Source organism: Quercus robur, chromosome 2 (genome assembly GCF_932294415.1).
Source record: "Quercus robur chromosome 2, dhQueRobu3.1, whole genome shotgun sequence".
Classification (NCBI taxonomy): Eukaryota; Viridiplantae; Streptophyta; class Magnoliopsida; order Fagales; family Fagaceae; genus Quercus; species Quercus robur.
The window spans coordinates 47,461,132-47,478,099 of record NC_065535.1 but is presented as its reverse complement, the minus strand read 5'-3'; the positions used below and the strand labels follow the sequence as shown (position 1 = coordinate 47,478,099).

Below are 16,968 nucleotides of genomic sequence, written 5' to 3'. Positions count from 1 at the left end.
TCAAATCAAGATCTGAGCTTGAAACATGGCACACTAAAGTTAAATCTCTCTCCCACCATTTGATACTACTGACTTGGACAAGACCTATGAGCTATGTTGGCTTCTCAACCAAGAAAAAAGCAAATATCTCGCTCATTCAATTTTTTGGTCCAAGAGCAGCGAAGCCATGGCCAGAGCTTCAAGCTTATGCTTTTCTTCATTACTAGCTCAAATCTTTCACTAAAACAACATTGTAGATTAGCTCAAGTCCTTTCTTGTCTTTTTCTACTTACCCACTAAACATCCCACTATAAAAGGGTAGCACTAAAATGCCAATAATTACTCATATCGTCACCAACTCAAAAAATCCTAATATCTTAGCAACACACACCTTCCTAAAAACTAGAAATAGAGCAAAGAAACCTCATCTACTTACTACAATTAAAACTAGCTCTAAACACATCACTCTTCTCATACATTCTCTCATATATTCATTCATACATTCACCGATCCTCGTAAAAAAATCTTCAAAAATGCCCTCACTTATTCATCTTTTATTACCATGTCATAAAGAGGGATCTTGCTTAAGTCATTGTTGCACATGGCTGTATACAATCTCTCTCTCTCTCTCAACTGCACTAAGTTTTCCTCTTTTACTTGTGATTATTATTATGAGACCATTATACAAGTTTTATTATTTTACGATTGAAGGATATGATGTCTTTATCATTATTGAGTTTATCTCTCGAACAGATTTATTAATAGAAAAAGAAATACACTGGTTGTCAAAATATGTTTTGATTTATTTATTACTAGCTCTTTTTTCTATAACTACTGTTGAGGTACAAATTTTTCACTCATGCCACGTGCCCCAATCCTATTTAATCACATTTATTTATTCACCAAAAAATACCAAAATATCACCCATAAATTATTTTGAGCCTCTATGGATATTTCTCATCCTATTGGCCAACAAATATTTGATATCTCATTATCTAAATTGGGCCATGCTATAAACCATCACAAAAGCCTAAAAAACTCATATCTTATCCAATTTCATTATCATTATTTAGCTAAGCCCAAAACCGGCCGGCCCTACAACCCAATGCACACATCCCATTCTTTTTAAAGCCCAAGACTACTTATGCTTGGTAATATTTCTAAAGCTCATGATTCAAGTCCATGGCAAAGCAATTTTATCAATGAAATTCAAATCCATAATCAAAACCCATGGCAACTTTATCAATGGAATTCAAATCCATAATCAAAGCCTATGGTTTAAACCCATGGCAATTTATTTATCAAAAACCCAATTCATATTGACAATATCAAAAGCCCAATTTTCATTGGCAATATTAAAAACCCAATTCACATTGGCAACATCAAAAGCTCAATTCTCATTGGCAATATTAAAAACCCAATTTACATTGGCAATATCAAAAGCTCAATTCTCATTGGCAATATCAAAAGCCTAATTTTCATTGGCACTATTAAAAACCCAAGCTAACTACTTGACATTATTTTATCAAAAGGCCAAGGTTATTAATACTTAGCGAAATACTATATCATAAGTATTTCACTTAAAAGTCTAATGATGAACAATGTTTTAAGTTTTTAAATCTGTTACTGTAATATTACAAGCCCATGGAATCTATGACAATTATCTATTCTGAAAACCCATAGCAATAATCTTATAAAAACTCATGGAAAGTTATGATTATTTATCTTAAAACCATGACATTTATTTATTTCATATCATATAATAAACCCATGGAATTTATATAATAAGAACCCATGATCACTATTTATTTTATATCACAACATTCATAATATTTATTTCCAACACTCATGAATACATTTCATTTTTACTAACAACTAAAGCCCATATGGAATAAAAATTCATGGCAATATATGGTAGCTTTGTCCATTTTGTAGGGCTCACAATAAGAAAGCAAAAGGATAGGCCCAAGTAGAGAGAACCACCAAGTCAGAGGCCTACCAAACGACTTAGCCCTCATGGGCAAGCCTAACATGAAGTCTCATCCAAAACAACCCATATGTACAAACTAACCTAGTTGGAGAACTCCATTCAGTTCTGTCATCCGCTAGAGAGTACTTCAAGAAGCAACTAAGCTCTCAAACCAAAAAAGAAGTTGGCCACCTGTCCCATCAACCTCTCTGCCACTACCATTTCTGACGTGAATAGTACTCAGGGGCAAGGCTAACACCAAAAAGCTAAAATGCAATAAATGCCATTCTTCCTCCCTAAGTTTCAGTTATCACTGAAGGAAGCGATGACCAAATCATCTAAACTTTAGCAAACTAGTTTCTGAAGTACTAAAAATGTCTAAAAACTAATTCATGAACCAAGCCTATGAATTCCTAAAGGGGAAATATAGGGATATGTGGTTTGGAGTGCATAAAAAGATCTCTAGCGGAGCTCCCTGAAGTAGGCTAAAAGCTTGACACCTAGCTTAGGGTGATAGCTCCTACTCTTTGAAGTTCAAATCTTAGTTGCAATAACCAAGTTCTAGCCCCATGTATGTCATGATCTTATTGGCTATGATCAATCTCCAAATCTCTGCACTTAATGACATTACCCAAAAAAGATAAAATACTCAAAAGCAAATCACACTATTTTTGGCCAAATCCTAGGTTAAATATTCTGAATTTCAGCTCCACCTAATATTACCCAAAGGAGACAAGCACTCAAAAAGGAGTTCATACCACTTTTGGCCAAATCTCATGATGGATATTCTAAAAATTCTCTTGCTAATTAGGCCCAACGTTTTTGGCCTTTGCTAATTGCTCCCTAAGCTTTACTATTAAATGAAAGCACCATCTACTCATCAAAGGGGGCGAAATCCTCTTAAAGTCTCCATCTATCTTCTTATTTTCAGTCCTTAATTCAGAAATAAGTTCCTTTTTTAGTTCATAAAGGCCCATACCCATCAACTCACAAACATTTCTTCTATTTTTTAACAAAACCCAGCACCATAAAGGTCTCGTGATTAGCTACAATCAGTCTCTCACCACCATGGCCAAAAATAGCCAAGTTCCTTTACCATTTTATTCCTACATCACCATATATCTACTCACCCATTCATATAAGAATAGTTTCCATCATTTACCATACATCCTTCCACATATTCCATCATGGGCATAAGAAACTTGGTTAAATATTTGCTACACTAAGCCGGGGGTCTTTCTCTTCCCATCATTCCATCCTAATTTTCCTCTTTTACTTGTAATTATGAAGTTTTTAATCCCTGTTTATTGATATTATAATGAAGGCTATAATTTCTTGAATACTATGTAAGTTTTTCCTCATGTTGACTTAATAATAATGAGGAAAATATATAATTTTTATCATGTAAACACATTTATTAACTAATTAGACGTTACCGCTGAAGGTCTATCATATTCACTGTTGGACCATTTTCCTTTTGTGTACTTGTTACAACGAGCCCACTTTTATATTAATCAACTATGGAAGAAATGCATAATTTTTACTATGCAATTATATTTATTAATTTTCCAGAAATCTATTGTTGGATGTTTCTCTTGTTTACCACTGGACAATTATTTAAGCACTTATTGTGATGGGTCATTCTTTGTGCTAGCTTATTTTTGCAGGAGGTATTTTTGGGGCCTTATTATAATCTTTGTTGGATGCAACCCGGACCTTAAGCAAAAATGGGCCTTCCTCGCTTTACTGATAGCCTTTGGGCCATATTTCAAGCCCAAAGTTAAGTCTCGGTCTTGGCTTTCCAAATATCATATTGGCAACAAAAAAACTGCCACCTAACAACTACTCATTGGATATTTATCATATTTTATAGCTAGATTATTATTAAACATCTATTTGTAGTGGAACCTCTCTTAGGCATAATTGGATCTATTAGATTACATCGATAGTCATTGGGTTTCCTCTTTGGCCCAACATTGAGTTTCGAGCTACCTCCCTAAAATCATCCTTGCAACAACCCCCCCCCCCCTCGGCAACAATGTTTTACCAACAAAATTTCGTTAAAACATACTACAATTTGGGGAGCTTGCACAACCCTTTTTCCTAATATATGTGAAACTCGTTGTACACCCCCACTTGTCTGAAACCCACAGAGATGGTTGTTAGTGGTGGTTGGCAATGAATCGTAGCTAGGAGACTTGAAATCAGGGTGATGATTCGGAATTGAGAGGCACGATTTGGTGGCTAAAGGTGGCAATTAAGTGATTAGGGTGTTGATCCAGTGTCTAAGGCGCTGATTTAGTGGTTTGGGGCTTGGATTAGGTGATTAAGGGCATTGATTCATCAAGGTTGTGCTGATCTGGTGCTTAAGGGTGTGAATTCGGTCAAGTTTAGTGTTGATCCATCAGTTTGTGCTTGAAAAATTTGATGGTTTAAGCTTAGATATTTTAGATCACACCAAACATTTGAAAATATCTTAACAATGAAACAAACAGAGTATAAAGCTCTTTGAGTTTTATGAAATAAATTAAGAGACTCTTTATTGAGTTAGGCATTGGAAATTCCCTTGTTGGTTAGCCTTCAACAATTTCCTAAGTTTTCTTTTTCCTAAAAAAAAAAAAAAAAAAGTGCATACCATATTATTAACTTATAATAGAAAAATTTAAGGAAAAACAACTTACACTTGACTTTTCAAATGAGACCACTATTGGATTTGGTGTCACAAATGTGGGAAGAGGGAATAATATGTAATTTAAATACAACAAAACTAGCTAGGTAAGAATAAGCATTTTTTTGGTAAAGGAATAACAAATTAAATGGCCATGAGGACACGCACTAGGAATGCGCATAAAATAAGCATTTTTTTTAAATACTAACTAATTAAAAAAGAGTAATATTATTTACACAAACTATTTTACAATGTTTTTATAAATAAATTAATGATATAGTAAATTTTTATTAGTTTTAATATAGGTCTATTACTAACATCACATTTTTATTTGTTATAATTATTTCTTTTTTTTTTGACAGTTTTGTTATAATTATTTCAAAAATTCTAAAGTTACATCAACTGTTCATAAAAATATTATAAAATAATCTGGATCTATAGCATTATTAAAAAAAAGCAGGCTGAAATGGCTTATTTTGTTTGGATGAGCACAGCAAGAAAAAGGAGAAGAAAAAGAGATTAATAACAACAATGACTTCTTCTTCGACTATTCTTTCTTTCTCTCTCTAAAAGTCAGGTCAGAGAATTTGTTTTTGTTTTTTTTTTTTTTTGGTTAGAGAGAGAAAAAAGAAAAATCCACTACAGACGCAGAAACGAATCGTCTAAGGAATCAAATCATAATCAAACAACTATACATAAACGCATAAATATAAAAAACCTCTCTCTCTCTCTCTCCCTCTGACTCTTTGAGTTTGGTTGTGTCTGATTTTTTTTTTTTTTTTTTTTTTTGTTAATATTTTCTGACCTAGATCTTGAATACCCATTTGGTCAAAAGCTTCAGCTTCCAGATCCCTCACAGATTTGCGTCAATTAGGTATCTCTCTTGGTTCATTTCAATTCATCATTTCTGACAATTTTTCTCTGTTATGTTATTGTTTACAAGTGTGTTTCTTAATATATATATATATATATATATATATATATATATATATATATATATAAATATATATATATATATATATATTTTTTTTTTTACGTGTTTTCTCAGCAACCAAACAGGGAATAATGGGAAATTCTTGTTGAGGGGGTTGACTAATGTTTTCGATAGAGTGTGCATTTGGGACATGGAGTTTTCATTTTTTGGGCTTTGAGCAAGTCTTAGTTATTTATTTATTTATTTTTTTTGTTGGGGGAGGTAGGTAGGTTGAAAGTTGAAACTGTGGTGGGCGCTGGATTTTGGGTTTGACTTTTTAAACGCTTTCGTTGGAATTTTATGTTTTATATATACTTGAAGAAATGGGAATTTTCTGTATTGGTTGGTTTAATTAGTTATTGAATTCAAAGGGTTTGCTTATCAAACTCGTTGAATTCAATGGGATTGATAATTATTGATGTTTAATTGTATGCACTTTTGCTCTGTTTGATTAGTGAGAAAGATAATACTTTAGGTAAGGTCCAGCTGAGTCTTTATTTAGAAAGTTAAATCTTTAACTGTTATATGTATAAACTGGATGTTTATGATCTTTAACCATTTGATTTTGTTGTTTTTTTTCTTTCAAAATTTCAGGGTTGGGGGCTTGATCAAACTACTCTCTCTCTCTCTCTCTGTGTTTCTGTTTCTATCTCCTTATTATTTGGGGTTAATTAGGTGAGAGGAAAGGGTGTTTTGGTGGATGGGGAGGACAAAGGACGAGGGAGAGATCATTTGGAGATGAAGATTTGATTGATGAGTTTATTGTAAATGAAGACCAGTCAGGCGTGGCGTGTTGGCATGGCTGATATGCAGATATTGCCGGGGCCTCGCCACCGCCCTCCTTTAAGGCGGCCCATGTGGATCATAATCTTGGTTTTGTTGGTCACATTGTTTCTGATTTGTGCATATATGTATCCACCCCAAAGCAGTGCAGCATGTTATGTATTTTCTTCTCGGGGATGCATGTCAATTACTGATTGGCTTCCACCTGCACCTGCACGGGAATTTACAGATGAAGAACTTGCATCTCATGTTGTGATTAAAGATATCCTGAATTCACCTCCTATTCTGTCTCACAAGTCTAAAATTGCCTTCATGTTCCTGACTCCTGGTTCTTTACCATTTGAGAAACTGTGGGAGAAGTTTTTCCATGTAAGTATGGCACAAGGACAAAATTTTCCTACATCTGGGTTTTGCAAGAATTTCCACCAACCCATTTTGTGGCATTCCAAACGACCATTGGCATGTATTTTATTTAGATGAACAAGTCTCATTACTTTCAAATAGGTCTTGTGACTTAAAACTACATGTGGATTGTCATTTAAATCACTATGTAGTGGGTAGGAAGAACTTTCCAGGAAAATTCTGTCAACAAAATAGATTCTAAGACTAGTACTAAATGTGCAACCTGTTATTGTTTGATTGTTTCTCTCAGACCATCATTTTTATTGATAAAGCCTGTTTTATCGTTGGTAAATTCATATATTTAGCTGAAGCTTTTCCATCATTTTTGGCAGGGTCATGAAGGAAAATTCTCTGTTTATGTGCATGCATCTAAGGAAAAACCAGTACATGTGAGCCGTTATTTTGTTAATCGGGACATACGCAGTGATCAGGTTCACAAATTTAATTTCAAAGTGTACTCTTGGTTTATGTTTCTTCATGGTTAGATTATATATTGAAATGGGTATTTTTCAGAAAAAAACTATGAACAAACTGTTTGCTGCACTCATTATACAGTTTCTTTTATCTTATTTTTAAAATTGGCATTTCTGTTTTTGTTAGATATTAACTCCCAGCGTGAAAAATAGAAATTATTGCTCCATCAGGAAAAGACAACTTCATTTGCTTAAAAAGTGGGCATAATCTCAGATCTCTCCTTTGTTTTTTTGATAAGTAATAAAAGTTTTGCTGAAGATGAAAAATACTTTATGTTCATGGTGATGAATACAAATTTAACTTAAAAAATTACAAGAAGATCAAATAGAAGATGTAAAAGAGTTTTGGAACTCAAACATGGTAAAACCCCATGCCCAAGACCAATCAAACAAAGTACGAATCAACAAAGATTTCAATTGCTCAAGAGGTCTCTCAACATCCCCAAACATACTACTATCCCATGCCTTCCACATAGCCACATAACGCATGCTGGCACCAGATTCCATACAGCTGAGGAGTGTTTTACAAACCAATTCTCCATACAAATAGAAGAGTTTCTACAGTCAATGACATCTCTCACTGGATCCCAAACATCCTAAACACTTCACTCCGCAAAGCATAAGCAACCTCGGAATGGAGTAAAAGATGGTGCACCATGCACCTTTTTCCCACTACACTGACACATACCAACTTACTAATTATAAACCCCTCTTGATAAGGTTATCAATAGGCATGAATTATATTTGTACAGGTGTCTGATGAAGATGTGCCACTGCTCGAATGAATTGATTAATAGTATTTTGGTTTAGTTCTCTAATTATTAATTTTAGTTGGGCTGGGCATGGTTCCTTTATCCCTTTATTGGAAACTTATCTATTTGAGGTAATATGATTAATTAAATTTGATATACTAACTACTAAGACTGTTATGAGCTATGATTCACAAATATAGATATAGGAAATGAGTAAGATAATCTATATAGATTGATAAGGAAAATCCTAAGTATGACAAAGAAGAAGATATGACCAAGAAATTACTTACATGTCAAGGACTAGCCAAAAAGTTACATATGAATCCATAGGGTTTTGAACCCGTCTTCAGCATCTATTCCATTATAATGGGAGGGAGGAAAGTGCTTATTGGCATCTATTGTTTGGCATAACTAATCGGAAAATTGACTTTTCAAAATTGATGACAATGATGCCATTTAAGAACAATATTTACATCTATTAGCCAGTTTTTTAACCAGATGGAATCTCGTCTGATGTAAACAAGGGCTGGAGGATTAACCAATTAAGTCTTGGGTTTAATCCTGTATTATGTAATTTGTGTTTGCCTACCTTATTCAGTCCTTAACCCAGTGGAAAATGTTTGTTTCTTTCTGTTTTTGGCCACTTGGGTAGACACGGTTTAGTTTTTTTGCAGTCTAGATTTACATAACCTTTTTTCAGTCGTTTCAAGAAGTTTAAGTTGTGCACTTAAATGTTCAAATCTGCTGATATGAAGGTTAAAGCAACAATTACCTCTATTGTAATTTGTAAGAAAAGAAGGGTAACACTCATGACATGATCTACATAAGTTATCAATTTTCTCCCCTCTTCCTCCTGAATATATTTATTGAATTCTGTCAAATCCATAATTGTTTGTAGAAGTTCTGACGTGCTGCTTTGTTAGATAATTCTTTTTAAAATGTTAGTTGTTCGTAAAGATCTTATATTGCTTTGGCAGTAGTTGTTGTTATAATATTAGTTTGTTTTTATTATATTATTATTATTATTTGAGAAGTAATAATCTTTGTTGATGAAGAGGCACTATCTCACATTCAAAGGATATATACATGCTGTAGTCCTAAAGAGTTTCAAAGAACAACAGTTACATTTGTAAAGAAAGAAAATAAATGTTATTAATTTGTAGTTATTATTGTTGTTTAATGAGATAGAGATTGATGAGTATTTAAATTAATAAAATTAGTTGGTTTATCATGTTTGCAGGTCATATGGGGGAAAATTTCGATGGTTGATGCAGAGAGGCGATTGTTGGCATATGCACTCCAAGATCCTGATAACCAGCATTTTGTTTTACTTTCTGATAGGTGATGAGCTTTTATAGCTATGTGGAATTACTTTTTGCCAACTAATTTTAATTAATTTTGCTATTATCAATTCTGCTTAACTATTTCTGGCATTGCAGTTGTGTACCGTTACACCGTTTTGAGTATATATACGACTATCTGATGCATACAAATATCAGCTTTGTTGACTGGTATGTGAACCCTTTTTGTATAACGGCCTATTATAAGGATGCCTTGTCTGTTGTTGATGCACTCCTTCCTTCCCCAGCCCCTTTTTAATTTTGTTGTATTTTTTTCCTTCAGCTTTCAGGATCCTGGTCCACATGGAAATGGAAGGTACTCAGAACACATGTTACCTGAAATTGAAAAGAAAGACTTTAGAAAGGGTGCACAGGTATACATTCAACTAAGATGATAATGAGGCTGGGGATGTAGTTGGCAAAACATGAAATACTTGATGTGCATTGTTGTTGTTAGGATAGTTATTTGGACAAAACATGTGGCTAATGTAGCCGTTTTCCAGATGGGATATCCCAAAAAAAAAAAAAATGATTGAATAAACAGTGTCCTCCATCTTTCCATGACCTTTTGTAGCTTGTTATTTAAATATATTACTAGTTGGGAGAAATAGTATATCTTATAATTAGGACCTTATTAATACTTTTACTAGTACTTTTGGCACAATAATCTCAGTATCAAATGTCATCCAATCTCTGTTGGCTATTTTGTCTACATTCTAGTGTATGGAGTCAAACCAATGTCTATAGGTTATAAGAGAGATGCATTTTTTTTCATCCTGCTGTAAGAGCTTTGCTCTTTTTTACCCCACATAAATAGGACAGGGTTGGTGGTGATGAGTTCTTGGTTTAGATATACTAACATGCTAGAATCTGAACTTCTATTGGTATCTTATATATGTAACCATTAATGCTTTAATTTCTGTTCAGTGGTTCTCAATGAAGCGGCAGCATGCTGTGATAGTTGTGGCTGACAATCTTTACTACTCTAAATTCCGTGATTACTGCAAGGTGATTTTGAATTGCATCTTCAATCTTTGTGGTTTCTCAAAATAGTAATGTGTGTCTGGGTATATATATATATGTATATATATATATTGGACAAAGTTTGGCAACAAATTTGGTTGTAGCCTAAAGCTACAACTCCACTCAATATCTTTTTATTAAATGTGAATTCTAAAAAATCCACCATTAGATCACTTTTTCTTTTTATATCCTCCATGCTTATAAAATTTCTAGAAGATCAAAGATCAATAACTATATCATAAATCAAATGTTTTAATTTTAAGTTTTTGTGGTCTTAAATTTTGCATAAAAAATAAGTTTATGAATCAAATAGTTAATAATATCCGATTGGCATGAAATTTGACATGTGTTGAGAACATAAAGAACATGCAATTCAATGGTTAGATTTTCAAAATATATAGTCATATTAATTTTTTTAGCAGGAGTTGTAATCTTAGGCTCTAGCCAAGTTTGTAGCCAAACTTTGTCTATATATATATTTATATGTTGTGCAATATTTTCTTCCTTGATACTTCTTATGAATGTTCTCCGAGATGCTAATTAAAAAAAGATGCTTGTTCATATTGTACCATTGATTTCCAGTTGTTCCTTATGCAAATTTAGATGGTAACATGTGGAATTTTGATGCTCTGTTGATTTCAAGATCATCATCATCATCGTTGTGTAATCTTCTATCCCTCCCTTAGGTACTTTTATATATTTTTTGGCACTTCATGAAGATCTTATGCATCCATGGTTTGGAAATTTATTGTGTTCTTTTGGTTCATTTATTGCTTGGTTTTTAATTTACTCATATTATTTAAAATCGCATGATTTTTGTATGGCAGAAAATTTTATAAGGCATATGCAATAAATGTGTTTTGCACCATTACTCAATATATACTGAAGTTGTATATTTTCATTTCATATAAGTGTGTTTGGTAAGGGGGAAAAGTTTTTGTTTTGGGGGGGTGGGGGGGGGGGGGGTGGAATGGAAGATGGATTGCTACTTTCTCTTGTTTGGTTGAGTTGAAAAGTGGTAGGAAGCAGTAGGAGTGATGGGTATTCTCCATCAAGGCCCATCATGTTCAATCTTCTCAAAATGGGAGGGAAAAAAGAAAAAAATATAATGTATGGACGATTTGACAGTAATCAACAGAAGGATGTAAAAGAAAATTTAAAACAAGATGCTTAATGGACTATCACTTTATTTCCTCACTGTTCTATCCTTCTAAACAAACAAAGCCTTTAAGTCTCAAACTCATGAACTCACCCTATTTACTTGGCCCACAAGTTTGTGCCTGTTCTCTTCCATTATTCATGTACTTGCATTATTGGAGTAGTTTTGGGACAGCACTGACTTATCTCATTGATAAATGGATGCTGCTTTTGAGGATGTATCAATTGTGTGTTTCTCCTTTAATTGTACTAGGACACCAGAATGTGCACATAATAGAAGTTGATGGACCATTGAGCTTGATTACCTAAACTTTTTGTACCTATGTTGTCAGTGTTCCTACTTTGAAGCTTGATATGTTAGCCTTTGGTTTGATTGGTGAACCTAGAACATTATTTGTTGCTCTTGAATTGCATAGTAAGCCGGGAGATTGAATATTTCTATAAATTTGTAATGCAATCTGAGTCATAGACCTGATTTGTGCTGTGAATCTTATCACTGTGATACTTGTATATATGTTAGGAAATTTGGTTTTGCATTAGATGGTTTTGAGTTCCAAGGCAGGTTATGTGAGAATATGGTTTTGTAATATTTCTTGTTTTATTTTTTCTTCACGATTGTACACTAGGACCTACATTTGGTTTTTTTGCTGATTTGGCTTCATGGTTTTGGTCATTGCATTGACTTGTAATAAGTTGCGAGGTACCACATTCCCCCTGCCCTTTTTGTTTCTAACTCCTTGGCAAGATGTATTTCTCTAAGCAATTACACTTATAATTGGGTTGCTAAGTTTACTTGCAAAAAATAGTTGGTTGCTAAATTCATTAAATGTGTATGGGAAACATTGTAAAGATATGTTTGTGGGATCTTTGAAACTATGAAATTTTGTAGATGTGGTTGAAGGCACCAATAGGCATTAATGTGGATGTTCTTGGATATTACAGCCAGGTTTGGAGGGGCGCAATTGCATTGCTGATGAACATTACCTGCCGACCTTTTTCCATGTAAGAAATTTCTGTCAGCATTGCATTTTCAGCTTTTAATTATTTTCAGCACGTCTGATGAATCTTCCAAATGTATTTTCAGATGACTGATCCTGGTGGAATTGCTAACTGGTCGGTTACACATGTTGATTGGTCTGAGAGAAAGTGGCATCCAAAATCATATAGAGCTCAGGATATTACTGAAGAGCTTCGGATGAATATTACGGTATGTTTCCGCTTGATCTGTAAAATATTTCAGACAAAACAGCCCAACATGTGAACACTATCACAAAAATTTATCGTTATGGCCTTTTATATTTAAAATTCAGCTCATCCCCATTGCAGTCCTCCTTCATTCATCCTGCTACCTATTATGTGACATATTCATGTGGGACTCCATGAGTAGGAAAAAAAGAGGATGAATTTTTAGTGACTGACTGCTGTTGCTTTTAAATTAAAGATAACGGTGCCCATCTGAGTGGTGAAAAACCGGTGCCCTTATCAAATTGGTATATATGTATTACTGAGAGTGGCCTTTTTTGGGTTTCACGGTGGGCGTTTGGTTGTTCTGCCCCCAATGATAGTATCCTTGTTTTGTTGCCATATCCAATTGAAGATATCATAAAACCCCAAGGAGTAGCACAATTGGTTGGAGACCTCATGAAGTAGAGGTCGCTAGTTTGAATATCCCCCTAACCCTTCCCTTGAGGCCAAACTTGTCCAAAAAAAAAATGTTTGAACATGTCATATTACAAGTTGTAGCTATTTCAATTAAATGTCATGAATTTTGATGGACGATCAGTTGGAGACCACCTCATGATGTAGAGGTCACTAGTTTGAACATCCCCTAACCCTTCCCTTGCGGCTGTACTTGTAAAAAAAAAAAAAAAAGAAGTTTCATATATTACAAATTGTTGCTATTTCAATTAAAAGTCATGGATTTTGATGGACACTTTGTTGTTGTATTTGCAGTCAATTGATGCGAGTGTGCATGTAACCAGTGATGAGAAGGTATGCTTTCCATAATGCTTCATTATTCAATCTTTCACGAGCAGATGGGTTAGGCAATATCTAAAAACAATTTTCCTTTATTGGGCAATATCTACAGAAAGAAGTGCAGATGTGGCCTTGCTTATGGAATGGTATACGACGGCCGTGTTACCTATTTGCCAGGAAATTCTCCCCAGATGCTCTGGACAACTTGTTGCATCTTTTCTCAAATTACACGACAATTTGAGCAAGATACAACAATTTGAGCAAGATATTTTTGACTCTTAAAATTCTTTGGTCGAATCAATTGTTGCATTTGACCCTTTCGCTCAATCTTTGGTTTCCCATATAGCTTATGAAGTTGTAAATTGTCGCATTATTAGGCTTGAATGACCCCAAACCACAATTCTTGAGTGCAAGGGCAACTGGCTTAGCAATTAGGGTGACGTGAGTAGAGCAGGAGGCTAAGAGGTTGTAAGTGTCATTTCCTTGGGGATGGGTGAATTGTTGTCTATTTTTTCCCCTATAATTTGGGCTATAAATGTTGATCTACTTATGCAGCAGAAAATTTTGGGGGAATATTTCTGGGCATTTTTTTTTTAATTTTTTATGGTTAATTTTTGTAAAAGATGATTACAAGTTGAAGTTCTGAATACAAAACATATCAACGGAGCTCTGAAATTCATCCTTCATTCAAGTCAAACAGAGGAAACAGTAATTACGCGAGTAGAACTACTTTTAAATATTAGTATATTCCTATCAAGTTGTGCCCGCATGTTAGTAGAAAATAAATGTTTATATGATATGCCTACATACTAAATATTATTAAATCAAATGACGGTAGCATTAATTTTAATTTAGTTAAAAAGTTTGTATGTTATCTTTTTTTGATTCTGTATCTACCCATTTCTTTTCTATTTTAAGAAAGAGAAAAAAATCTTTTAAGAATTTTGATAGTCAGAAATTCCAGGATATGGGTATGAATGGTAGAATGTAAACCAAGGACAGATTTTTGAGCTACTGTATTTCTTTTTTCCCCAAGTCTTATTGTTTAGAAGATACAGGCCCATCCTAAGCAGTCAATTCTGTTCTAGTGATATATATATATTTTTTTTAATTTATTTTTTTTATAAGAGTGATCTTTTTGGTTTGCTGGAACATAATGTTTCGGTGTTACAATAACGTACAATTTTAGTATAATTGCTAATATTTCTTTGGCTTTTTTAAATGTATACTTCAGTGCATCAATTATGGATGTTATGTTATATAAAATACTGGATGTTTAAGTAAAGTGAGCTTAAGAAAATATTTTCCCAATGAAAATTAGCTAACATCTCATCATATTTTTTTATATCATATCAAATTATCAAAACAAAATCAAATAATACGCATTCTTAACTTAATCATTACATAACAAAAAGGTCATTAATTTAGGATGAATCAAAAGCTACCCTTTCAAATTTCAAATTATGAAGCAAAAAGATGTTGAATCAAATCATTAGCTCAAATTGCTCAATTTTTAATAGCAGTAGTGTCAAACAAATAACCAGACTCAAATTTCATATTCCAAGAATGAATAAACGAGGATAAAAAATAAAAAAATAAAAAAATTAAATCAAAATGTTTCTTCATGTATTGGTCGAAATCACCATTTTGGTCAAAATTTAACAAAATATTCCAAAACAGCAGAATGGATTGGAATTGGTTAGGTTAAGGCTGTGTTTGTTTCGGGTGTAAATGATTTTCGGAAAGTATTTTACACCCAACAACATGTTTGGGTGTACATGTAAAATAAAGTTTTTCATAAAATCTTAAACTTTGACCGTAAAATAAGCCACTTGACCCGAAAAATCATTTACGCTTCTGTTTTACCTTCAAATAATTTCCGGACTCACAAACACCCAAAGAGAGAGAGAGAAACAGTAAGAAGAAAGAGTAGAGAGAGTGAGCTAGAAGAACAAACAAGCCATCGAACCACCACCCCAACCCCAGACGCACTGGCGAGATCACGCTGTCAAGATCATCTCGCCGAGATCGCGCCGCATGAAGCCTACCTCCGCTTGACCGGTCTTGTCACCCATGACCCACCCATGATCGATCTCTCTCTTTCTCAATCTCCCTCTCCCTTTCCCTCAATTTGAGATCATTCTCTCTTCCTCCTCCCTCTCTTAGTTTGACCGAATTTTTGAGTTTAACGAATGTTATTGTTTTGATTTTTGTTTCTTTAAGTTTACTTATTGAAATTTTTTATTATAAAATTTGTTTGGAAGCTGAGAAAATGACTGATAAAATGTGAGGAACTAGTAGGAAAATAGCATTTTTAGAATGCAACCAAACACTTGAAAATATTTTCCAAAACAATTTTCATAATGTAGCCAAACACTTTAAAATATTTTCACCTGAAAATATTTTACACCCAACCAAACGCAGCGTAAGATTCAAGCTGACATGGAGCTAGGAGGGAACTAACGGTGATTTGAACAAGTTAACTATCGGTACCAACATTTTCGATCAAAGTGGAATGGAAATGATAATTTATTTATTTGATGATTTCCACAATAGTTTAAGTCTTACTCCTCCAGTTGCTTGTAATAGTGTTTTTTTTTTTTTTGGAAATTACATTTTACTCCCTAAATTATATCATCTTTTACACTTACCTCATAAAATATGAAAATGTACACTTGACTTACCCCTTAGAGCATCACCATTGGTGGTGGTAAAATAGCAAAAATTTTACCAACTTAAACTCCAATTTAGCGCCCAAAATCAGTGGAGCTAAAGGCAAAGAGGAAGTGAGAAAGAAATTAATAAAAAAATGAATAATGTTTGGCTAATGGTAAAAATAAGGCCATTGATGCAGGATGTGTTGTGAAATTGTGTGTTAAAATAGATAAAGTAGATTTTTAAGGTGTTAAATGCTAAAATTTTTAGCTCCACCAATATGGATGTAGTACCTATTTTACACTTACTCTTCTAAACTATGATAATGCACATTTTACCCTCTTAAACTTTACTACTTTTTACACTTATTCCTCCTAAACTATGAGAATGCACACTTACTTCCCAAAACTATTATCCATTGGATGGGTTGCAAAGTGTTATATGGGTAATAGTTGTAAGTATGCACTTTCATAATTTAGGAGAGCAAGTGTCATGCAAATGATAATTTAAGGTGATAAGTGTAAAAATTGATATAATTTAGTGTGGTAAAGTATAATTTTACATTTTTTTAGTATATTTTTATTAAATAAATCTCTGTGGAATGTAGGACTTGATTTTATTAAGTTAATGTCCTTGTGATGTATGACTTGGTGTGCATTTGGAATGCACTTAAATTGTTAAAAAGTGTTAACTTATTGTTATGGTTTCTACTATTTGCAGGTCCCATAAAGAAAAAGTTTTTTGTTGGCTTAAGTGAGCTTAATTGCTAAGTGGCTTGGCACATTGTAGAGATCCCACTGTTTTGTTCAAAAAGTG

At 33.6% G+C, this 16,968-nt stretch overlaps 1 protein-coding gene across 4 annotated transcripts; it reads left to right on the top strand.

Annotated features, from left to right (window-relative positions):
- Nucleotides 1-5,093: 5,093 nt before the first annotated feature.
- Nucleotides 5,094-14,183, top strand: LOC126713802 (glycosyltransferase BC10-like). Of its 4 annotated transcripts, XM_050413673.1 has the most exons (12): nt 5,094-5,193; nt 5,426-5,490; nt 6,184-6,741; nt 7,107-7,205; nt 9,240-9,340; nt 9,439-9,510; nt 9,623-9,713; nt 10,267-10,347; nt 12,463-12,522; nt 12,605-12,727; nt 13,474-13,512; nt 13,610-14,183. In XM_050413673.1, the coding sequence occupies exons 3-12, from the start codon at nt 6,358-6,360 to the stop codon at nt 13,736-13,738; spliced, it is 1,179 nt and encodes a 392-aa protein (XP_050269630.1). In that variant the 5' UTR covers nt 5,094-5,193; nt 5,426-5,490; nt 6,184-6,357; the 3' UTR covers nt 13,739-14,183. The 4 variants fall into 4 exon arrangements, 3 of the variants coding, with proteins under 3 accessions (XP_050269630.1, XP_050269629.1, XP_050269631.1); XM_050413672.1 differs by lacking the exon at nt 5,094-5,193 and having other exon boundaries at nt 5,215-5,490; XM_050413674.1 differs by lacking the exons at nt 5,094-5,193; nt 5,426-5,490 and adding an exon at nt 5,931-6,064.
- The last annotated feature ends 2,785 nt before the right edge of the window (nt 14,184-16,968 follow it).